This window comes from Ziziphus jujuba, chromosome 6 (assembly GCF_031755915.1).
Source record: "Ziziphus jujuba cultivar Dongzao chromosome 6, ASM3175591v1".
NCBI lineage: Eukaryota > Viridiplantae > Streptophyta > Magnoliopsida > Rosales > Rhamnaceae > Ziziphus > Ziziphus jujuba.
In genome coordinates, this window is record NC_083384.1 from 31276330 (window position 1) to 31299586 (window position 23257).

A 23257-nucleotide genomic window follows, 5' to 3' on the forward strand; every position below is an offset into this window, starting at 1 on the left:
CTATTGTAACCTTGTCTTTAGTGGTCAATCTTGAACCCATCCTTAATTGCACTTGCCTTTTTCACTTAAAAGGATTTGATATTATACTATTTTATTTTGTGCACATGTTGTAGGGTATGCACTCATTATGGAACACAATAATGTCTCCAAATTAAAGACCAGACTATATTATCATCTATAATTTTGGATCAATATGATAAAAAAAAAAAATAATAATAATAATAATTAAATTTGAAAATAAAAGATAGAAAAACAAATGCTTACTTGAATATCCTTCTTTTTTAAATCCTCATCAAATAAAAACTATAGGCAGCTTATCTTTCAGCTACATTTAGGCATTTAATTAAGTGAAGGTTTTGTTTTGTATTTTTTTGGTGAATAGCGAAGGTTTTGTTTGATCCCAGAATGGGTAAAATTTTTATGTTCAATCTGCGGCTGGTGGAATATAAGTTGGTGCACATGGCCAATGGTTCAGTGTCATGTGCAGCATCATATCCCTGTCATTTAAAAAAAGGAAAAAAATTGTATTTGTTAATTTTGAGGTGTGTTTCATTATTTAGTTTCTAAGAGCTTACCAAATTTTGGTCGTTATTGATATATATATGTGTATATATATATATATATATATATATATTTCACGAACTACAAAAGATTCTTTTCGTGGAGATGCTTACAAATATACTGCCACTTGGAGATTAATAATTAATATTTTCCTTTTATGTACATTAATAATAAGAAAAACATTATTTACATTATTATTACCAATAAAATAAATGTGTTAATTATTAATGGTTTTAAAATGAGAGTACACTGTTAGATTTTTAGGAGAGGATCCATATCCTTTATATATAGGTTTTTCATTTTAAAAAGTGAAAATTGATTTAAATACATTTAATTACTAGTTGATATATAAGTATTGATCTTTTTTGCTTTGTTTCTCAACTATATATTAAAATATTAAATAAAACTTGGGTTAAATTTTTTATACTGACACATGATTTTTTTTTTTTTCGTCTGTCTAGCACCCGAATATATGAATTAAACTATATATATAGATTCACCATCTTGATAATGTTGTTTAGTTTATGCGCATGTGCCCTGTCATATGCATATAGACGAAAAAACATCCATTCAAATTCAATCAACCAAACCAACTACATTTGCTTAGAATTATTACTAAAAAGATAAATTTGCTTAGAATATCACCATCACATGATCAATGTATGCTTTTTATATGAAATTTGCTATAAAACACATACATGTCTTTGATATTAAATGTGTACCCATTTAATCATATGCAATTTATACATGGAATTAGATTATTGAATCTAATAAAATTACTGAATTATATATTATTGATCGGACACACTTTTGCACACTTACCTTTCTGTTTTAATCTTTTGTAGAAACTTCCTTAAGTTTGAAATATTTTACTTATTTACTCTAGCATATCAACTTCCTTTTAAATTTCACTTTTCATTACAATTTCTTCATTTTTTTTTTGGAATAAAATATAAAATCGGATTAAAATTTTTATGAGAAAAAACATAATCTAAATTGAAGTAACAAAATTCACCATCTTATTGATGGACTAAAATAAAATAATTAGGTTTTATAATGATAATATTTACAAATTAAATTTTTGAGTCGATAATTTTTACTCTTTAATTAAAGTTGAAAATACATATATATCGCTTTAATTATTTTCTTGTCCAACCCATCAATTTTCGTTTATTTTTATAATTATGCTAAAGAATGAGAAAATAGTAAATAATGTAAAATTCAAAAGGAAATTTCTGTTAAAAACGAAAATGCAAGAGTAATTATGAAAAAAAAAAAAAAGTCAAACTATAGGGAATTTTCTGCAAAACAAAGGAAATGGAAGGGTAAGTGTGCAAAAATTTTAAAATATAAGTAAAGTTTATACAATTATCCCTATAAACAACATAAACAAAAACAAAAAAAATATATATATATGTCTTTAATTAGATTTCACATTATTATATAAGTACCATCTCTCCTTGTGGTGCAGCTCTAGCAAAGCTCACAGCACAAGGAAAAAAAATAAAAATGGAGGCCAGGGCCAGCCATGCTCCAACTCTTCACACGGTTCATATCTCCCGTCGGACCGCCGTGAACGGTGTTTATGCCGCTATTTACGCGGCGGCCATAATGGCCTTGCTCTATCACCATGCACTCACGCTCCTCCACTCCACCACCTTGTCATCGTCCTTCTTCATCTCTCTCTGCTTGCTTATCTCCGACCTTGTTCTTGCTTCCATGTGGGCCATGACACAGACTTTCCGTATGCGTCTGGTTTACAGGAATGAATTCCCGGAAAACATCAAGAAAGTTGCGAAGGAATCCGAGTTTCCGGCACTGGACGTGTTCATATGCACGGCGGATCCACAAAAGGAGCCAGCTATGAGCGTCGTGAATACTGCGATATCGGTGATGGCTTATGATTATCCGACGGAGAAGCTTTCGGTGTATGTTTCCGACGACGGAGGCTCGGCTCTAACCCTTTTCGCTTTGATGGAGGCTGCAAAGTTTGCCAGCCACTGGTTGCCTTTTTGCAGGAAGAACAATGTTGTAGAGCGGAGCCCTGAAGCTTATTTTGCTGCTAATCATTACTCTTCCAGCTTAAAATCCGAATCTCAGAAGATCAAGGTAATTATAACAACTCAAAATCTGTCCTTCTTCTGCTTTTAGTTTTTTCATTTTTCCTTTTCGAATTAGTTTTATTTTCACTATTTTTCCACGTGCATAATTAATAAATTATGACATTTTATTTCCCACTTTCATTTATGATAATGAAGATATATTGCTTATAGGTATAGAATTAATCAACATATATTTAAACAAATAATTGTGTTATTATATTTTATCTATCAAGGGAGAAAAGTTTGACCCCAATAATATTGTTTCTATTGACTGGAACCAAAAATAAATAAAAAGAAAAGATAAATTATAATCAAAGACTATTGACCCACACATATATTGGTACTTATTTTTTTTTTTTTTGTTTTTTTTGTTTGAATAAATAATACGTATTCTTGTTTGTATAAAGATGCTGGGGAATTAATTAAACTTGGTTTTGGACTTTTCCAATCATTGAATGCTGCTTGGAACTGCATTTGTTCACAGTATCGCTGTATTTTTCAGGTCACGATAATAAACAAAAATAAAATTTAGCGACCTAGTTTTTTTGGTATACCAAATAAGCTTTGGTATAAAAGGTCTCCACCGGAAACAATACGTATGCATTTTTTTCTCGCGGGAATTAGACTTTTTAGCAACCAACCTATTTTGGGGAATAAGAGCCCTTTTTTTGTAATTAATGTTCTCATAACAATTTATAACAAATATATATATATATATATATAATAATTGAAATACCATTTACAACATTAATACATTGATGACGATTCTTTTAAAAACTGTCGTACATATTAAAGATCCGCATATATCTTGTTTTTACCGTAACATATGTATGTATATGTACATATAATAATTGGAATATCATTTACAACCAAATGAATTTGGGTTTCAGATTATGTACGATAGCATGAAAGACAGGGTAGAGAAAGTGGTAGAGAGAGGGAAAGTTGGGCAAGCAGAGTTAGAGCACATCAACGGGGGAACAGAAGTTGAGGCGTTCAAGAAGTACTGGAGTGAAGGATTTACACGCTCTCAACACCCCTCAGTTATTGAAGTTATCTTGCAAAATACTCAAGACAAAGACATCACCGGTCATTTTTTGCCCAACCTTATTTATGTGTCTAGGCAAAAGTCCACCACTTCACCTCACAATTTTAAGGCTGGTGCTCTTAATGTCTTAGTAAGCTCCTTATTATAACCCATTTACATGGTTTTTTTTTTTTTTTTTAATTTTCATTTAATCATTATTTTTAAGTCTAATTTTAATGAGAGAATTTTGTTTGTTATATTGTGAGATTCTTTAGATTAGAGTTTCAGCTACCATGACCAATGCGCCCATATTCCTAGTCTTGGATTGTGATATGTATTCAAATGATCCCAAAACACCTTTGCGCCAACTATGTTACTTTTTAGGCCATCAAGCTATACCCAATTTGGGATTTGTTCAATTTCCTCAACGATTTCATGGGATTAACAAGAATGATATATATGCTTCTGAATACAAATATATATTCCGACTTGATCCTAAGGGATTTGATGGACTTGCCGGTAGTAATTTTAATGGCACTGGTTGCTTTTTCCATCGGCGTGCTCTTTTTGGTAGTCCATTGTCTTTTCAGCCACCAGAAATCGCTGAGCTTGAACCATATAACATTGTGAAAAGGCCTATTAAGTCACAAGAAGTTTTGGCACTGGCTGATCGTGTATCATCTTGCACTTATGAGAAGCACACCTACTGGGGCTCTAAGGTTAGCTTCATTTTACTTTATTTTTATTTATAATTTTTTATTTCTGTTTATAATCATACATTTGATTTGAACAAATCGAATTTATTCCAAAATATGCAGATTGGCTTTAGATATGGATCCCTAGTGGAGGACTACTACACAAGCTTTAGGTTGCACTGTGGAGGATGGACATCCATATTCTGTGATCCTGAAAGACCAGCATTTTTGGGTGATGCGCCTATCAACCTCGTTGATATCTTAAACCAAACTAAACGATGGTCCATTGGGCTCCTTGAGGTGGGTTTCTCAAAATATAGTCCAATAACTTTCGGAATACGATCATTGGGCCTACGCATGGGCCTTGCTTATTCGAATATAGCTTTTTGGCCCACATGGTCCATTCCAATCACCATTTATGCTTTCCTCCCCCAACTAGCTCTTATAAAAGGATTCCCAATCTTCCCCAAGGTATGTATCATTCATCTACACAATTAAGTGTTACTTTATAGATAATAAAACTTCTTATTCAATATAATCATTTTTGTTGAAGGGTTGATTGAATGATATATTTTGCAGGTCTCAGAAACATGGTTTTTATTGTACATGTTTCTTGGACTAGGAGCATATGGACATAATTTGATTATCTATGTTTTAGAAGAAGGAACAGTACAAAATTGGTGGAATGATCAGAGGATGTGGATGATAAGGGGACTGTCATCCTACTTGTTTGGATTGGTCGAATATTTTCTCAAATGCTTTGGAATTTCCACCCAAGGATTCAATGTGACTAGCAAAGTTGTTGAAGATGAACAAAGCAAAAGATATGAACAAGGAATCTTTGAGTTTGGAGTCCCATCACCCATTTTTGTGCCATTAACAATGGCTGCAATACTCAATCTGGTATCATTCTTTGTGGGGATTGTACAGATCATCAGAGGAAGCAAATTAATGGAGGAACTGTTTGTGCAGATGTTTATTGCAGGATATTTTGCACTGAATTTTTGGCCAATTTATGACTCTGTCTTCCTTAGGAGCGACAAAGGAAAGCTTCCTAGCAAAACTACAGTGCTTGCAGCTTTTCTTACATGGATTGTTTATAAAGCATCTGGTTTTATTCTGAGGAATTAAGTTGAGGAGCTTTAATTTGCTCTTTAAATTATTCAAAGTATATAAATGATTCTGAGCTCACCTCCAATAAGCCAAGTTGTGTTATGGGAAAAAAAAATGCTACTTTAAGGTAGCATTAGTGCTGCTGCAGTTTCTTCCACCTCCTACTTTAATAATTTTCTATACAATTGTATTCTCAAGTACTGCAAAGAAATTCTAGTATAACATTAATGTGTGATTTAGCAATTTCATCACTTTTGCTTTGGTACGCCAAATTATTATGTGTCATGTACATTCCACAACCAATCGCCACACATAATGAGAACTTTAAAGCATATGAAATCTACAAAATAAATAAATGACAATATGTTGTCTTGTTGCATTATCTTACTTGTACAAAAATTGTATATAAAGACTTTCTCGAAGATTAAAGACAAATTAGTTGGTTAAGATTTCCAAAATAACAAACTATTTTTTATCTGATATAGAGATCATATTACTTCCTGATCATAAGTGATCTACAAAACTGCTCCAGTACTATTGGACAACTCACCGGGGAAACAAAAACAGAAGCCTACATGGCTGAAGAATGGGTTTGCCAACAGGCATATATAGGATCCATCTTATGCATGCCTGCCTTGTTATTTGAACTTGAAAATGAAGAAATCATGATTTTTTTATTTTTTGCCTCAGGAATTATGTGTTTGGATGTGGATGATAACTGATTCTTGTTCTGGATAATTCCCCATCTCATTATTCCCCCTACAGATAGATGAAAACCAGGATGAGCTACCACAGTCCCTTGGAATTGTGCTTCTCATGGGACTTGATGGTGATATTCCTTCCATACTTGAAGGGGAAGTAACCTGCTGCTGCTGTTCCTGTGGTACAACCTGTTGACTCTGGTTAGAAACGGCAACGTTTGGCTGGATGATTGGTTCAGGCCTAGGCTCGGATTCGCTAGGTGGCGGTACAGGATTGGCGAGTTTCGTGGCGGTAGGGATGACTGAGCATCTACATAGTGGACAGCTTGTGTTGGATTGCAGCCAATGGTGAATGCAATCAATGTGAAACACGTGTTTGCAAGATGGGATCTGAAGTAACTCCTCTTTGATTTCGAAGTCTCCCAAGCACACACAGCATCTGTTAAAGATATTAGTATGGATTTAGCTAAAAAGACCCAGAAAAGTGGACTAATTCATCAAAGGGTAGGATCAAAAGCACAGTTTCTTTCAAGTGCTTTTGTCATAGAACTTGAATGGGACATCAACCCCGTATGCACATAGCAGGCCTTGACTTATGTTCCCCTTATCCACTTTACTTATCTCTTTTGGACAATCTTGAATAGTTAAAGGCATTTGTTTTTATATTGGGGGAGTGAGGTTTGTACTCGGGATTATTGTTTAAGAAAATAAACCACTAAATTTCTGAGAAAACAAGTTACTAGGTTGTTCCCGCATTAACAATAGTTAAATGCATTTTACTATACAGTTTATCTTTAAAGAATAGAATTGTTATCCATACTATTGATGTGATTTAACATTAATGGTTATGAATAACAATGTTCTTTTGGCAATCCAATTCAATTGGACTCTATTTGCTAAACAGTGCAATATTTTATGTCAACTAAATGTAGTGTCAGACCCACGTGTACTGTAAACTCTTAATTAGGACTTGTTTAGAAAACCATTTTTTATTCCATGTAAAACTTTGCCAAAGTTCTCACCTCCAATCCCTTATATTTACTTCCTTTTTGATATTCTAAAAAGTCTTTTTTTATTTTTTTATTTTTTTTTTCTTTTTCCTTTTTAAAAATAGTGGATGTTATTAGATATTCTGGGCATGTGAAGAGAAGATAAGTGCTATCAAGTTTTCTTTTAGGCCATGAGTATTGGTTGCAAGAAGATAACTCTTTATCTTTTCTACCCAAAGGAAAAAAAGAATATAACTCTATACCGGCATATAAGGGTTTTCAAAGATGCCCCTAGCTATTTTAACCCCCTTTTTTCTTTCAGGGGTCAATCTCAATCACCCATCCTAAATTGCACTGACCTTTTGCAATTCAAAGGATATGATATTACACTATTTTATGCACATGTTGTAGGGTATGACTCATTATGGACCACAGTAATGTCTCCAAAATAAAGACCAAATTCTAATAACATGTCTATTTTGGGTTCATTATGATCAGAAAACCAATTAAATTTGAAAATGAAAGATATAGAAAGCAAAAGCCTTACTGTGAATCCCTCTTCCTTAATTCTTCATCAAACAAAACTATTGGTAGCTTATCTTTCAGCTCCCCCTTCAAACCCACCTGACAAGGCTATTGCTTTGGAATTAGATGTAAAAAAGATATATATTGGATTCATAAAATAATTAAACTCTGAAATTAAGAATCTATTGTCTGAAGATGAACAAACATATAATTATGGATCTTCTTGGTTCTCATTGTAGTTTGAGTCCAAGCATGCATGTTTTGTATGTTTCAAATAATTACAGAGAGAGAGAAGATAGAGTTCTTACAGAAGAAACATAGGGTGCATCTTGATGAATATCAGATCTTCTTGCAAGTATGGATGGAGAGGTTGAAAGAGTTGAAGCCCTCCTCTTGAGATAGAACAAGTAAAACAACAGGAAGAGAATGATGGAAAAAAGGATAGGAATTGAGAAAATGAAGGCCTGGTATAGTTTAAGTTGGAGTGCTTGAGAGTAAAGATGAGGAGAGGTTGAAGATTGAGGAAGGCCCATCTAGAGCTAGCTTTTTCAAAAGCTGGTGAGAATTAGTATATATGCTTGTTTAGCTGAAGATATAGAATTTTTCTCTTTCTTTTTTCTTTTTTTTCTTTTTTTTTTTTAATTGGGGAGAGAAAAATGGTGATGGGATTAGTTTCTAGCTAAAGAGAAACCTATAAGATCATAATTTGCCCAAGTAGAGAGAGATCATATAGATACATGAGAGATAGAAAGGCTTTGTTGAGTGTATTTATGGAGACAACTAATGGTGGGTTTTTTTTATATTTATTTATTTTTTTCTTGAAAACTATTTGTGGGTTTGTTGCTCTGAGAGAGATATCTTATTTATTAGGAGGGTGGGGGGTCATAGATATGATCCTTAAACTTATATCTTTGTTACTTAGAAGAACTAATGCCATCTGATTAAAAAGCTGGTATTTTTTATTCTTTTGGTTTTTTATTTTGTTTTATTATTATTATGTTTTTTTTCCATTGTGGCCTGGAGGGAGGAAAGCTGAGGTACTTAATGATTGCTTTTAGATTGGAGAAAAAGACAGATTACTAGTGTAAACTTTCTTAATAAAATAGGAACCAGCAACAAGTTTTTTTCAGATCAAATTAACATGATGGTATATATTCCTTCTTTCCTTCCTTTTCAATGATGGGACAAGCCCATGCCTCTCCACTAAACTATGGGCACCAAGACCTAGCACTAAGGCCCATTTATCTCTTATTCAGCAAAGCATGAGGGCCCAAAAATTATCATAAAGTCTTTTAATTTCTAAAATCAGATTTCTAAAACTCAAAAGTAATTACTTTTTTCTTTTTCTTTTTTTTTTTTTTGTGAATCTCAAAATTAATTACTTGGATTATAAGAAGTAATTAGTAATTGTTCTGGTGGATGGTTAGCTCAGCAACTTTGATTCATTATTTTCTCCTAGAGATCTAGTGTGGAAATGCTTCACTCTCAAAACAAGGTAGATAGCTTCTTTTTTATTTTTGTGTTTTGTTTTTTTTGCTTTTTCTTTTTCTTTTTTTTCTTTTTTTATGTTTTGGCTGTTGTTAGCTCTTTGCTTTAGGCCTAGATTTTCTGTTTTAATTAGCTGTTGGATCTTATCCATGGTTGGCAGGTCAATGACCTAACAAACCTCTAATCAAGACCCTACTATATGTCTTTCTTTCTCCACTTCAACTTCTATAATTGACACAATTCTAACTTATAGTGCTGAGCCCACCTGCATGGTTAGGCATGCATATATATATATAAACGGATAATGCAGATTTGAGTTTGTTTGCCATAGATGTTACCCAACATTTGTCAAATCAACACCAGAATACATTTTTGGGAGGATAAGTTGTACAGAGTACACACCCATTTAGTGATTATATCTATAATTTTTATATAAAAATTATCACATCTAAATATTTCAATTTGAATGAAGTTTAAATGCATAATTACATGCATTATTTTATTAAAAAAAAAAGTGTTTTGATAGCAATCTCTAAAAAGAACAAACTTGCACGAAATTAATGCATTTGGATTTTATTGAAATTAATATATTTTAATGTGAAAATGATTATACAATTAAATGATTTATATTATCAATGTAATGTCGTTAAATTTATGGTGAGAAATGATGATGTGACATCTTATAAGCTTAACAAAGTGGTTAAGGAGATCGAAACGATCTCTCAAAATATATATTATAAGGGTCAAACAATATTTGAGTGGTCATTAAATTTTTAGATTTAGTGAGAGAATTTGTTCTTTTTGGAAATGGAAGGGAAATTTGTAAACCGTCACTAAAAAAAGGAAAAGGAAGAATACCTTTCTTTCGTGCATTAACTTCAACCAATGTTGGTGCTTTGTACTTTTCATCCTTGCTTAAACAAGAGATCGACATTAAAGCATCACTAAAAAAGTATGGTCACCTGGTACTTATTCTGAGAGAGACCCTGTGTGTTATATTTTTTACTTGATTAAATCCAAAGCTTAAACAATAGACCAAAAGAATGATAGACTAAACGGATCTTACTGCTGATAATTTCCATCTATTTTATATGCTTACAGATTTTTTAGAGATATCATTTTTACAATTTTTTTTTTACCAGTTAATATGTAAATATATATATATATATATAGCTTCTCAAAATTTGTTTTTGCAGTTGCAGATATTAGCCTTTTGATTTATATGAAGAGATTAATTTGATCAAATTTCATAGAGACATAGTGGTAAAGTGCAGAGCAATCTTTATTGCGTTTCATTATACGGACTATGGATTTTTTTTGATATGGCCACTTAAGTTAAGCATAGCAAACAATGATCTTAGTCTACAGGAATGAATATCTGAGACCAACTGGCAAGGTTCCTCACTTTTTCTGCTCTGTTTTTTTAATTTATTTTCACACTTATTTTATGTTCTTACCAAGTGCAAATGGGACCTCCTTTTTCATCTTTTTTTTATGTTTTTTTTTCTTTTGTACAGTTTTTGATGTTTAGGTGTCCCACACTTGAGTAGATGAGATTTTTTTGCCGTTGTTGGTGGACCATGACGAAAGCTTCATCATCTCACGTAGTGGGCATGAAATCAGATCTCAATCTACACTCAAATCGTATTCTCTAGCCTAAAAAAACCAAAAAAAAAAAAAAAATGTGCTTACTTTTATATCACAGATTTGCTTTTTACTAAGCGAAGTGCTCTCATTTTTATCTCTTTTATCCTTAGCAGCTGAGTGAAGTTTGAAATTGACAAGTGAAAAAGAGTTCCATCACTATCAACTGGCGGCTGTGAAAGCTTTAGAATTTTTTGCAGCTTACATGGGCAAAAGCTGACTCCATAGGCTCGTATTATTTAACTATAATATAAATGCCTAATTATTTTGATAAAAGTGCTCTCCAAGAAGAATTGATTTTGAATCTCAAGGCATGAATTATTTATTTATTTTTTTTCCAACGGTATATGACTGCATCTCTATGCATCTTTGTACAGCAGACTTTAATATTGTTGCTGGAATTAAGAAAGTAGGATCTTTGTTACAGTGGATGATGACTAACTTGTGTAAGACATGTTAGAAACACAGAGATATAGAAAATACCATTCGGTTTGAATTCTTTTTCAGAAAGGACAGATTTGAGCAACGTCATCAGATTGATATAAACCTCCCTCAACATTATAGACAAAAGTAAACTTAACTTTGTTAGCTTAATGACATTATTACTGCTTGATTTTGTCAGCAAATCATCTGATTCAACTTCCATATATGTGTGTGTGTGTGTGATCAGATTCAACTTCCATATGTGTGTGTATGTGTGTGTAACTGACAGATTACTTTTTGAATCACTTTTATTATTCTTTTTTTTTTTTTTTGGGTAAATGAATCACTTTTATTATTCATTTCATTGTGCTTGTAAACATGATGCTCCAACAATTTATGTTGAATTTTCTGCTGAATATGCATTTCCATAAACTATAGAACAAATGGAGTTTGTGTGTTGTGCGTGTGATTGTAACTTACAGATTACTTATTTTAATCACTTTTATTATTCATTTCGTTGTGCTTTAGTAGACATGATGCTCCAACAATTTATGTTGAATTTTCTGCTGAATATGCATTTCTATAAACTAAAGAACAAATTGGAAACAGGCTGATGAATTTTGGTACACTGCTTTTAGCAACTGAAATTGTCCTTCTTTTCTCATTAAACCAACTATGTTTACAAAAACAAATTGAATAGGGAAAGAAGTCAGATCCAGTACATATAATATTACATGGTACATGTAACTTATCTTTGCAATATATGTCTTCCTTCGAGAACTAGAAAAAATGAAATAAAACCAAAACTAATACTTCCTCTTCCTTATTTTGAAACTCGTTGATCGGATGACATCATCATCTGTTTTCAGTGTCTGGTCAAGAACTTCAATGGACTCAGGTTTTGTAAAGTAGGTGAAGAGAAGATAGATACCATCCAAGTAAGTATTAGTCTCTCCAGCTTTGTTTCTCTTCCTGATGCTATAGGCTAGTGGAATGACCCCTCTGTTGAATACCTCAACATACATGCCTCCTCCAGCAACAAGCAACTGCAAAATGAGGACCATTTAGCAAATACATTCTTCTAATGGGTAGTGTGTAAAGCCCCATCTCTCATTGCTTCAAGATGCTTTACTGAATATTAATGAACAATATACCATGCATGAATGCAAATTGCTTGGCTACTTAAACATCGAAGTTTTGTTATAGTTTAGAAAAACAGCTGGTTATTTAATGGTCTAACAGAAAGTTCCTTTTTGATAAATTCTTACATGGTTATTGAAAGAAAACAGAGAAAATGTTTTTAACCAGGTGTACAACCTCCTCTTCTTCATTGAAAGAAGACAACAAGTTCACAGCCTAGTTCTTCCAAGTTATGGATTATGGGTCAACCAAATGGTCAAATGGCCATATTATTGCTGAAACAGAAACAACTTGTAAATCCCTAACAGAAAGTTCCTTTTTGATAATTCTAACTTGGTTATCGAAAGAAAAACAGAGAAAAGGTTTCTAACCAGGTCTACAGCCTCTTCTTCTTCATTGAAAGAAGACAACCAACAAGTTCACAGCCTAGTTAATGGATTATGGGTCAACTAAATGGTCAAATGGATATACTATTGCTGAAACAGAAACAACTTGTAAATCCATAATCTGTTTAACCACAAGGGACATTTTGGTTGACATGTGGACACAAATGTAATTCGACTGGGTTCACAAGGCACTTTGACCTAACTCAAACTTGTTTTGGATGTCAGAATTATAACCGGTAATTTTTCCTGTTACTTACAACACCAAAAGTACCAAGTTTTCAAATAAGGACAGCACTATACCAGAGCACACAGATGACGCTAAGACAAATAGTTTCATGGAATGTCAAAATATTAAATACAGGATGGAATAAATGATTATTCTTCACTCATGTGAAGCACCAACCCATGATTAACCAAATATATGTACAAACTTTTAGCGGATCGGATTGTGTTTCCTATTGCATTGTAAAGCTTGCTCATCACGCACTATGGATCAATCAATAGGATATATATATATTTTTTTTTGGGTGAAAACAGCAACATATCTATCGAGAATAGATATGTTTATCATTAACGCCAAAATTGGTTTAGAAAACGATTACCATTACACACACACACACAAAAAAAAATAAAAATAAAAAAATTCCCATTTTCGTTTATAATTCTCACAGAAAGATGCGAATAATTTGACATCATCTAACTCCTCCTTAAAAGTTTGTTTCCAGCCAAACACTACAAATTAAATTGGACCATCTTAAAGATGGAGTCCCCATCTAAACTCCATAGAGACAAAAGTTTGTGTTTTTTTGTTGCTTTAGGATCATGTTCTCCCTTGCAGGCCATGCATAAATTTAGCTCCTTTTCTACTTCAGTTTCTTTAATTATTAACATAAAAATCGAAATCAAAGCTCAATGTTTTTATTCAGTCGTCACTGCATCATATTCAAAAATCTCTCACTAAAAAAAAGCATTCCCTTATTTCCCTTTAAATATTTTCACAGCAACCAAACACAACCCAAAAAATCAAAAGGAAAGGTAAAAAAGATTCGAACTTTTACCTCTTCGTACTTCTGGGTAAGTGCAAGACGCTCATCTTCGGACATGTCTGGCCTCAGAACCGCCATTGTTTCGTACTGTCTGAGCCCAGGTGGGCATTGAGGCTCCTCTTTGTCATCCACGGCAATCAGGCCCGGCCCGGGCGGAGATGGCGGGTCGTCCTCCGACCCGAAACCACCCTCGAAGAATGAGCCCGAGAAGTCCAGTGTCTGGGCATTGACGGCTAGGCCTTTGTGGGTTCTTGTTAGGCCAAACAGAGGTTTTGATTTAGAAGGAAAAGGTCTAAGGCTGTGGGTGAAAGATATAATGGGTTGGGGAGATGTAAATTGGGAAAACGATTTGGGGCAAAATGGGAATTTGGAGGATGATGAGGAGGAGGAAGAAGGAAGAGAGGTGCGAGTGGCAGAGAGTGAGGAAGAAGAGGCCATTGTTGGAGCAACAGTTTGGCAAAAAAATTTTGCGTTCTTCAGCAAGTGAAAATAGCTTTTAGATAAGGCGAGGGTTTTGCGCACCACGGCGTACGTTAGAAATTACTCCACGAAATAACGAAAGAAAGCTTTTTTTGTTTTCTTTTATTATATTGTGCATATTTATTTTTGCTTAAGAAAACTTTATTTTATTTATTTTATATTTTTCTCCCTCTTTTTTTTTTGGTAGAAATATTTTTCACTCTCTTTGGATCCTCTAAAGAAAGCTAGAGCAATATAATTTATATTGTAATTTTCATCAAAATTATGAGAAATTAATCATCATTTTTTATGAGTTACTTTCAAATTTTTTATTTTTTTACTTTTTTAGAGTTACAACATAAAATCCAAAATTTGAAATCGTGTGGTAGTCCTAACGTTAGAAGCACTAATATCACAGCTCGGATTCGAACCTCATCAATTACCAAAAAAAAAAAAAAAAAAAAAAAAATCCAAATTCTCCTATTAATATAAATATCCATTAAATAGTAAAAAATAATAAATTAAACTTTTTATAGCAAATTAAATGTTACATAAAAGTATTAAAAATAAAATAAAATAAATATTTTTATTTACGAAAATGATCAAATACTGTATTGAATAAAATAATACAATACAAAACTTTAATACACGTGGCAAACAAGCGGTAAAGGATTCCTTTGCTCTTACAAATTAAAATAGTAATCTTCTCATTAATATAAATATAAATATAAAGATCCAAAAAAAATATACAAATGTATAATATCAATTATTTTTTTGACTGAAATATCTAATAAATAGTAACTAATAATAAATCAAACTATTTTTTTAGCTTAAGGAAACTAAAAACAATGAAAAAGTATATATATATATATATATATAACCAAAAAAAAGGAAAAATCTTTTGATTTGGATTCGGATTCGGATTTGGATTTGTCTATCAACGGGTTGGATCTAACCCGGTATCAATTCTTTCCTTCTTAAAGAGCAAGCAAAGAGCGACTGAAAGCATTAAAAAAAAAGAAAAGAAAAAGGAATTAGCAAAATCAACAACGAAACACACAGAGCTCAAAGAAGACGAGAAGAGGCAACCATGGATCCCAAGTTAACAGAAGTTTCCCAACTGTTCGAGCGCTTCAAAGCTGCGTTTATTCGTAAAGATTTCAACACCTGTGAAAATTTTCTTTCCCAGCTGAAGGTACCGATTCCGTAGCCCTAATTTTTTTTTTTAATTAATATTTGCCTTTTTGCTATTCTATGTTCTCCAATATTCATCTATTTTTTTGGGTTATTGGTAATTTTTTATGGGAAATTAAAAAAAGTGTGTATAGTGGCCTAACACTTGAATTTGAATCAAGTTTTGATTTTTTTTCTTTTTTTCCTCCTATGAATGAGTGATTTTATATAGTGCGACAATGTAATGGGACTTCTGAATTAGTGCCCAAATAGCGTTGTATTATTGCATGAATGAGTTTGGGTAGTTAGACTTACAGAAGCTAAATTGGGCAATGTCCGAGATATGGTTTTTTCCCCTTACTTTTTGTGTGATGTTTTGATAAATATCAGTTCTTTTTGGCGTTCATGGTTTCTCTAAGTGATAAATTGGGGAATGCTGAGGTGGGGGGCTTGTATTGGAATTCTATATATTGATACGAAGACTTTGGAAGCAAGATTGAGATTTTTCATGTAATTAGGACTTCGTTGCGCGTTTTGCAATTTAGCATTAATCAGATTGAACATTAGTATCTGGCTGTTCTTTTGATTTATTATCTCATTGCTTAGTGGGTTGGAAGCATATTAAAGATAACAAAGATGAAATAAATGAAAGGTTGGATATTGAATAATATAAATACGTTTATTTGAGTGTATGTTTGCTTCTTTGTTTATTTATTTGATAAGCGAAGCAAAAGAAGGTTTTCCAGCTCTAGCAATTTGTTTTATGGTGTGGTAGTGGTACTTTGACATGATTTGAAGCCAATTTTTCTTGCATTTTTGAGTATTTAAGTGGATACTTTATGTTCATCTTGGCTTATATTTTGCAGGTCTTGCTGACAGGATTCAGGAGCCTGCCACCATTGTTTGAAGATACTCCTAACGCAGTTCATGAATTAACCCTAGCAAGTAACTTTCTTTACTCAGTCGGTGGCTCATTCTTTTAGCATTTTTTTATTTTTTATTTTTTTTATTTTGCATTATTTTGGTTCTTCGGCCATACTTGTAATCCCTGTTCTTCAATTTTCAAAGTGTGCTTCCCCAATATTTAATGCATATACCATTTGATTTGCCATATTTTATGGGAACGCCACCATAATAAAAGGCAATAATTATATGAAATTCCTCTCTCTGATATTTTCTAGTAGATGTTATTGCTTTCATTACCTTAGTGGTTTTTTAATGTCCAATTTTGCATTTGTGAACTGTTAGGAGACATATATGAGCATGCTGTCGTCCTCAGTGTGAAGGTTGAGGATCAAGATGCTTTTGAGAGGGATTTCTTTCAGTTGAAGCCTTATTACACAGATGCTCGGTAAGCTATTCTAGGTTTCAGCTAACTTATGCATTTAGAATCCCTTTTTATTATGGGAAAACTGAGTCGGGTATCTGACTGAAGCAACAAGAGCAAAGCCTATGTTTGTTAATTTCATTTGTTTTGTTGTGGTGCAGTAATCGGCTTCCGCAATCACCTCAAGAGTACCCAATCTTAGGTCTCAACTTGTTGAGACTGCTTGTGCAGAACAGAATTGCTGAGTTTCATACTGAACTGGAACTGCTTTCATCCACTGCTTTGGAAAATCCTTGCATTAAGCATGCCGTGGAGTTGGAGCAATCCTTCATGGAGGGGGCTTACAACCGTGTGTTAAGTGCTAGACAGACAGTGCCACATGAGACTTATGTTTATTTTATGGATCTCCTTGCAAAGACAGTAAGGTATGTTTATGACTTTGCTGAGAGTGGTAAGAATTTTGATGATTGAATGAACTCATTTATATCTTGAGACTTTTTTTCTATGTGCTTTCCTATCTTCTTTTAGGGATTAGGGTTCGTGATTGGGAGTAGTGTGGCTTCATTAGTTTAATGTCAACAAAAGTGTAATGTAGAGAAGAAATAAAATGAAAAGCAACAGCAAATGAGAGGAAAAGAGTTTTAAAATAAATGCTCATCACTGGGTGATCCAGCAGTTTAACTAAGTTTTGGTTTATTAGATATTGCATTCAGCACCATGCTTCTTGTATAATTTACTACCTCCATTTTCAGTGTGTTATTAAGCATATGTTTCTCATTTGTTTTACGTTGTTATGTTTCCTAGTATCAACATTTATTAACATAAATAATGGTTCCATTTTTTTTTCCCTAAGAAAATATCAGATAATAAGAAATACCCTTTTAATACAAGTTAGGAGTTACAATTTATAGTTTGACTCATAAGTTGTTGGAAGCCTGGAAAATGGACTTGGACTGTCTATTAGCATATTTCTTTTTGCAAGAACAGCAATTGCATGTGGTCGTGGTGTATAATCACTGATTCTTGCTAACCATTGGTTGGTGCATTTGAATACTAATCCTCATTAGTTTAGTTTTTATGTTTGCTTGTACTTTTGGAACATGCTTTTATCATGTTATTCTTATTGGTTGGTTTATGTTGTCACTTTTAGAGATGAAATAGCTGGATGTAGTGAGAAGGCATATGATTATCTTTCAATTAGCAATGCACGGCAAATGTTGCTGTTCACTTCTGACAAAGAACTGCTGAATTATATTGAAGAGGTGAACAGTTTTGAACGTTTTTCCTTTTCCTTTTATTTTTCCTTCGTAAAAGAAACCATTATTTAAGTGTTGACCAACTTTGGAGTATCTTTTGTTTGAATGAACTTCCTATGAGCTGTAGAACATCTTTAGCAATTATTCTATGGTACCCATTGAAATTCCTTAATTGGAAAGTGGAAAAGGCATAGGCATTATAAATGCAGAAGCTGCTTTGGAGTTCATTTAAACGTTGTTGAATGGCTTGGGCTTTGACCTGGAATATCCAAGAGGGCTCTACTACAAATGCATGAACACTCTTTGTTTTCTTGTGTTAAGCAATTGTTTGCCAGTCTTATTATATATTGCCCTTATATGAGATAGCTTGAAGATCCCCAGCTTACCAGTATTCTAATGCAGGCCCTTTTCTGTTGATTTGATTTGATTTGATTTTTTTATTTTTTTTTCATATACATATATACATATATATATATATATATTTTAACAATCTGAGAATCTGTTCTGTTAATGCAGGAGCATCCTGAGTGGGAGATAAAGGATGGTTCTGTTTATTTCCAGAAGGCAAAAGAATCTGCACCTTGCAAAGAGATTCCTTCCCTGCAACTCATCAACCAGACTCTTAGTTATGCAAGAGAGTTGGAGCGGATTGTGTAACTGATATGTGCTTGAGATTAAAAAAAAAACTCCAAAACAATTTGTGCTACTTTAGAATTTATCTCCTACTTAAGAAATTACTTTGTATTTTGATTTTGTTATATCTGTGACATTTTTCGAGCCTGGTTATTCTGGCATTTACATTCATCAACATGGACGTTTGACAAATATTAGTGGAAATGAATTTCTGAGGTTGATTGGAATTGAATAGTCAATAGGGCAATTCCCAAATTAATTATATGTATTTTTCCAAGTCCCAATAGTCAATCTTCAATTTGCACAATTTACATATTAATTAGACCTCAACCAAGCAAGAAGGCTGAAGAAAGATATAAACCATGTTAAGAGTAGGTCAAATGATGGCAGCTGAGACGCTTTAATCACTCTTTATCATTTTTATCATAAATCATACGTGATCCAACCATCTTTTTATATCATAAATCATATGATTCAACCATCTGATATTGATGCGAGCCCACAACAACCATGAATTCCAAATTTAATTAATTGGTGACATTGTCTTCTTTCTCTATGCCAACATTGCCCTTCTGTTCTCACAGCATCATCAAAATATATGTAAAAAGCCATGTCTTTTATACTTGGAAGTTGTTCAAAGAAAGAACCATCCTTTTTCAACTCAGTCATATGAGAGGCCAAAATTGAGAATTTAAGCAACACAACCAAGCTAAGAAAAGTTGGAATTCATTATACTGATTTATTTTTGCAGTTGGATTATAAATTTTTACAATTAAGAAATCAGTGAAAGCTCATTATATGAAAAGGGTTAAAGTTGTTGGCTCGTATATAGATTGAAGTAAATACGTTTGATGGAGCACTTTTTGCATGCTCTGTATATATTACGCTGTTAAATTTCTGCAGGCAAAGTAGCTAAAACCCTCCATAACTAGGTGAATGATGATGATGTAAATAAGAATTCAAGACCAGTTTTTCTTCCCATCTACTCAAGGGTCCCACCTTTTTTGGAAATAATCAAACCCGTCCAATGCCAACACTTGGCTGACTTGTATTATGTTCTTATTATTAGGCTCTTTCCAACTGCAAAAAAAAGAAAAAGAAAAAATCAAACATTAAGTTGCTTAGCAAAAATAATAATATGTCTCACTTGGCCCTTTTATTGATTGTTATTACTTTTTTTTGATGAATTATTGATCGTTATTACTTTTTTAATACTTCATTAAGCATTCTCTCTCTACTTCTCTCTCTCTCTCTCTCTCTCTCTCTCTAATTGAATGTCAGAAAAGACCTGTTATTCGAGTCATGAAGTATTACAAGTTCTCTATAAGTTTTACAAGTTCTCTATAATATGTTCTTTCTAAGAACAAAGAAGCAGTCAAGCTAGTTTGAGTGGAAAAAGCCTCGGATTGCAGTTTCCAGACTAGGAACAACGAAAACCCAGTTGTATACTCTCATCACTATTCTTATAGCCGGTTCTCTATTGAATTTGTTTAGCATGATACAGCAGACGTCCATTTTTCTGTTTGTTTAGAAAGGAGAAGCAATCCTTGTGTTTGTTTGAATGTTTATTGTTGTCTTTCATTTCCACAGTCTTAACTAAGCTTAGACTCAGAGTTAACAGTTTGACAAAACTACTTGTATATTTGTTCATTGAATACCATTTTTCTGGTTTTAAACTCTCCTCGGAGACTTTATGAATATGGGGAGTAATTATCATTTGAACATTCTAATGGTTAATATTATTTTTTTTCTTTTTTCTTTTTTTCTGTTTCTACTATAAATTATTGCAACAGTCAACAGAGTTCTCTTTCATGGAGAGTGTGACTTCTGGCTGTTCAGTTTCTGCCCCACAAGAAGCTTCCCACCAGGATGAACTCTTCATGCAGCAGAGCATTCTATTTTCAGAGAGTTTGAATGTTTGTTATCTATGATTATAAATCACCTTGTTTTTTTTATAATTCATTTTATGCAAAACGGTGTTCATAAAAATTTAAAAAAAAATCAAAGTAAAAACCAATTAAGATTGAAGAATTATGATCAAGGAAAAAATGAATTTTTTTTTTTTTTGGTGTATAATTGAGAACTATTTATGAAACTATGAATATGTATACTTTCTGAAGGCATTTGGGAATTTAGGAATTGAAGAATCTGAGAAAACAGTTGCATTCAGCAGCAGAGTACTTTGAATTATCCTACAGAAAAGAAGAAAATAGAAGTATGTGAGTGAGCTTTTCCTTTTTCATAGTTGATTCTTTCCTTGTTCTTAGAACAGAAATTATCATATTTGGGAGACAAAAGCTTCAGATATTGATTCTAATTATTTGCAACATTTTTATCAATCTGTGTAGGGTGGTGACCACCGTGAAGGATTATACCATCAAAGCCTTAATCAATACAGTAGATCACTTGGGTTCTATAGCATATAAGGTCAATGATTGTTTGGATGAAAAAATTGGTGAAGTTTCAGGAGTGGAGCTTAGGTTATGTTGCATTGAACAGGTAGTGCTTCAAATTCACTTCCATATTATTTCCACTACTCTAAAACTACCATTCACACCAAAGTGCATGATGTGAAAAGATTACCCTTTTAAGTTGATTCCAGTAGGTGCTAGCTATCTGTCTGTTGTCTCCCTTCATAACACATAGTTACGCCTACTTCCTATCCGCTTAATGTTTCGGGATTATTTGTAACTTAGAATGAATTAAAGCCTGGTTTTTGATCATCAGAGTTATGCTAAGTGCTAACCCCATTCTTGTTAATGCTTTTGGTATTACAATTTACTTCACATAAACTTCTTCCGAGTAGTATTGAAAAAAAATCTATAAACTTGCATTTGTTTCTTTGATCATTGTTTCTCTTTTAACAATGTTTTCTAATTTCTGGAAATCTTTAGAGACTTCGGACATGCAAAGAATTCATTGCTGGTGGAGGCCTTTTCGAACAATCTTTAGCGCTAAGTTTCTCCAAGCACCATAAGCGTTACATCTTTCCAGGCAAATATATTCTCTTCCTTTTCATTTGCATTTATAACTTGATTCTTAAGCCAAATGGAGAAGAAAATATTTACATACATATATACGTATATATGATTTACTCGACCTGGTTTCTCTCATTTTTCCTTCAGCTGGAGCAACCATGGATGTTGTTGGCCAGTCTATATATCACAGTGTTGAAGAGGAGTTGAGCCAATTTATTAATGGTATCATATTTCATCACTTAATATTCATCATTCATTCTAATTTCAATTACCAAAAAAAAAAACAAAAAAAGGTAGTGGAATGACTTTATCTCTATTATATGAATATTTTTCCATATAGGAACAAGGGAGACCTCTCCAACAATAGTCAGGTACGCTTTGAAACAACATTTTCCCTTCACTATGATAAACTTATTATGTCCCTAAACTTCATCAATGTCATTCTCTTATTTAAAATTATGATTCAGTGAAGAACATCCTGCATCATACTCTCCACAATCTTCACTCGGAAACTTTCAGTTTTCAAGAACTGGATCAAGACAAGGTCTGGAAAAAAACATTTAAATGATTAATTCTCATATAGAAATCACTTGTTTATCTCTCACCCTGATGTGTTTTGATGGTGATTTATTGAATATTATGTTCTTTTAACTTTTTTTCATTTCGATTTTTCTTTTTGTCCTGTTAGAGAGGCGTGTGCTCTCACCTCAACAGTTTCCATTCATGCGTTCTGGTTCTCATATTATTCAGAGATCAAGTACCATAAACTTCTCTACTTCTAAACAGAGGGTAAGATAGACAAGAAGAGGCATGTTGAATGAAATAGTCAGACTGTGACATAACTAGTCTAAATACTAGTACATGTTGTTTGCATTTTTTTCTGACTTCAAGATCATATATTTCTGTTATATTTGCAGTATCCACCAGGTCCACGGAGATCGGTTTCAGTGTCTATTCCTGGTGAAAGAGACAGAGAAAAAGAAAGTGAACAACATTATAGCAAAGACAAACGGTTGTTTAAGGCCTTGCTCAGCATGCGCAAGTCAAGAAAGGATGTCATCTAACGCCAATAAACAGATGAGAACTGAAAAGAGGACTAAGCAGAAGGTGGTCATGTTTGCATCACTGCTTCCCATAATTTTAGGTTCACAAAATATAAACTTGGTGGGTAATTTCTTTCTTACTCGAAGGAGAGAGAGAGAGAGAGAGAGAAATGAATAGAAAGATTGCCATAAAAAATAAGTAAATGAAAGGAGAATGTTTGTACCATACAGTTAAACCCGTTCTTGGAGCTTCCCTTCTTGTAAGAGTTTGAGTAACATTTTCTATTTGCTTTGGAGTGAATTATTTATCAAACGTTTCAGTGATTGTGAACTTTATAAATCTTAAAGTGATAATGATGTTTCGTATAAATGGAAAAGTTGTTATTCATGGGTGTTTATCAAATGAAGAAAGATGAGAATTTGATGGTGCATGTTAGTATTAAGTTTTTACCCACTCGGTATCTCATAGATATCTATTTAACCGACTGATATTATACATTGTCATTCCCTCTATCTCAAGGATTTGTCCAATATTTCATCAAATTTAT

General features: G+C 32.9%; 5 protein-coding genes across 6 annotated transcripts; 3 read left to right on the forward strand and 2 right to left on the reverse strand.

Moving 5' to 3' along the window:
- The first annotated feature begins 1878 nt into the window (after window positions 1-1878).
- Window positions 1879-5697, forward strand: LOC107407276 (cellulose synthase-like protein G2). The gene is made up of 6 exons (XM_016014537.4): window positions 1879-1886; window positions 2010-2670; window positions 3554-3841; window positions 3966-4409; window positions 4509-4856; window positions 4965-5697. Exons 1-6 carry the CDS (start codon window positions 1879-1881, stop codon window positions 5514-5516), a joined length of 2301 nt encoding a protein of 766 aa, XP_015870023.3. The 3' UTR covers window positions 5517-5697.
- Window positions 5698-5846: 149 nt separating this feature from the next.
- On the reverse strand, window positions 5847-8597 carry LOC107407519 (probable E3 ubiquitin-protein ligase RHA4A). 2 transcript variants are annotated; one of them, XM_016014807.4, is made up of 3 exons: window positions 8022-8597; window positions 7736-7812; window positions 5847-6638 (listed from the first exon to the last, which is right to left on the reverse strand). In XM_016014807.4, the coding sequence occupies exons 1-3, from the start codon at window positions 8244-8246 to the stop codon at window positions 6185-6187; spliced, it is 756 nt and encodes a 251-aa protein (XP_015870293.1). In that variant the 5' UTR covers window positions 8247-8597; the 3' UTR covers window positions 5847-6184. The 2 variants fall into 2 exon arrangements, with proteins under 2 accessions (XP_015870293.1, XP_015870292.1); XM_016014806.4 differs by having other exon boundaries at window positions 7736-7821; window positions 8022-8593.
- Window positions 8598-11900: 3303 nt separating this feature from the next.
- LOC107405472 (small ribosomal subunit protein bS6c) lies at window positions 11901-14367 on the reverse strand. The gene is made up of 2 exons (XM_016012531.4): window positions 13853-14367; window positions 11901-12314 (listed from the first exon to the last, which is right to left on the reverse strand). Exons 1-2 carry the CDS (start codon window positions 14276-14278, stop codon window positions 12075-12077), a joined length of 666 nt encoding a protein of 221 aa, XP_015868017.1. The 5' UTR covers window positions 14279-14367; the 3' UTR covers window positions 11901-12074.
- Window positions 14368-15300: 933 nt separating this feature from the next.
- Window positions 15301-18915, forward strand: LOC107429793 (26S proteasome non-ATPase regulatory subunit 8 homolog A). The gene is made up of 6 exons (XM_016040542.3): window positions 15301-15494; window positions 16339-16417; window positions 16721-16823; window positions 16961-17224; window positions 17950-18061; window positions 18572-18915. The coding sequence occupies exons 1-6, from the start codon at window positions 15390-15392 to the stop codon at window positions 18710-18712; spliced, it is 804 nt and encodes a 267-aa protein (XP_015896028.3). The 5' UTR covers window positions 15301-15389; the 3' UTR covers window positions 18713-18915.
- Window positions 18916-19733: 818 nt separating this feature from the next.
- LOC107405469 (protein ABIL2) lies at window positions 19734-23138 on the forward strand. The gene is made up of 10 exons (XM_016012526.4): window positions 19734-20131; window positions 20482-20604; window positions 20825-20907; window positions 21037-21187; window positions 21583-21682; window positions 21814-21888; window positions 22007-22037; window positions 22134-22210; window positions 22355-22455; window positions 22584-23138. Exons 2-10 carry the CDS (start codon window positions 20500-20502, stop codon window positions 22728-22730), a joined length of 870 nt encoding a protein of 289 aa, XP_015868012.3. The 5' UTR covers window positions 19734-20131; window positions 20482-20499; the 3' UTR covers window positions 22731-23138.
- Window positions 23139-23257: the final 119 nt, after the last annotated feature.

Coding starts and splice junctions, on each gene's coding strand:
- LOC107407276 (XM_016014537.4), top strand. Junction 2,671..3,553: donor CCGAATCTCAGAAGATCAAG/GTAATTATAACA, acceptor TTTGGGTTTCAG/ATTATGTACGATAGCATGAA. Junction 4,857..4,964: donor GATTCCCAATCTTCCCCAAG/GTATGTATCATT, acceptor TATATTTTGCAG/GTCTCAGAAACATGGTTTTT.
- LOC107407519 (XM_016014806.4), bottom strand. CDS start 8,246: ATGGGCCTTCCTCAATCTTCAACCTCTCCTCATCTTTACTCTCAAGCA. Junction 7,822..8,021: donor ATGCACCCTATGTTTCTTCT/GTAAGAACTCTA, acceptor CCAAAGCAATAG/CCTTGTCAGGTGGGTTTGAA. Junction 6,639..7,735: donor TTAAGGAAGAGGGATTCACA/GTAAGGCTTTTG, acceptor TATCTTTAACAG/ATGCTGTGTGTGCTTGGGAG.
- LOC107405472 (XM_016012531.4), bottom strand. CDS start 14,278: ATGGCCTCTTCTTCCTCACTCTCTGCCACTCGCACCTCTCTTCCTTCT. Junction 12,315..13,852: donor TTACCCAGAAGTACGAAGAG/GTAAAAGTTCGA, acceptor CTCATTTTGCAG/TTGCTTGTTGCTGGAGGAGG.
- LOC107429793 (XM_016040542.3), top strand. CDS start 15,390: ATGGATCCCAAGTTAACAGAAGTTTCCCAACTGTTCGAGCGCTTCAAA. Junction 16,418..16,720: donor TCATGAATTAACCCTAGCAA/GTAACTTTCTTT, acceptor GTGAACTGTTAG/GAGACATATATGAGCATGCT. Junction 16,824..16,960: donor CCTTATTACACAGATGCTCG/GTAAGCTATTCT, acceptor GTTGTGGTGCAG/TAATCGGCTTCCGCAATCAC.
- LOC107405469 (XM_016012526.4), top strand. CDS start 20,500: ATGGAGAGTGTGACTTCTGGCTGTTCAGTTTCTGCCCCACAAGAAGCT. Junction 20,908..21,036: donor AAAGAAGAAAATAGAAGTAT/GTGAGTGAGCTT, acceptor CAATCTGTGTAG/GGTGGTGACCACCGTGAAGG. Junction 22,456..22,583: donor TCTCTACTTCTAAACAGAGG/GTAAGATAGACA, acceptor TTATATTTGCAG/TATCCACCAGGTCCACGGAG.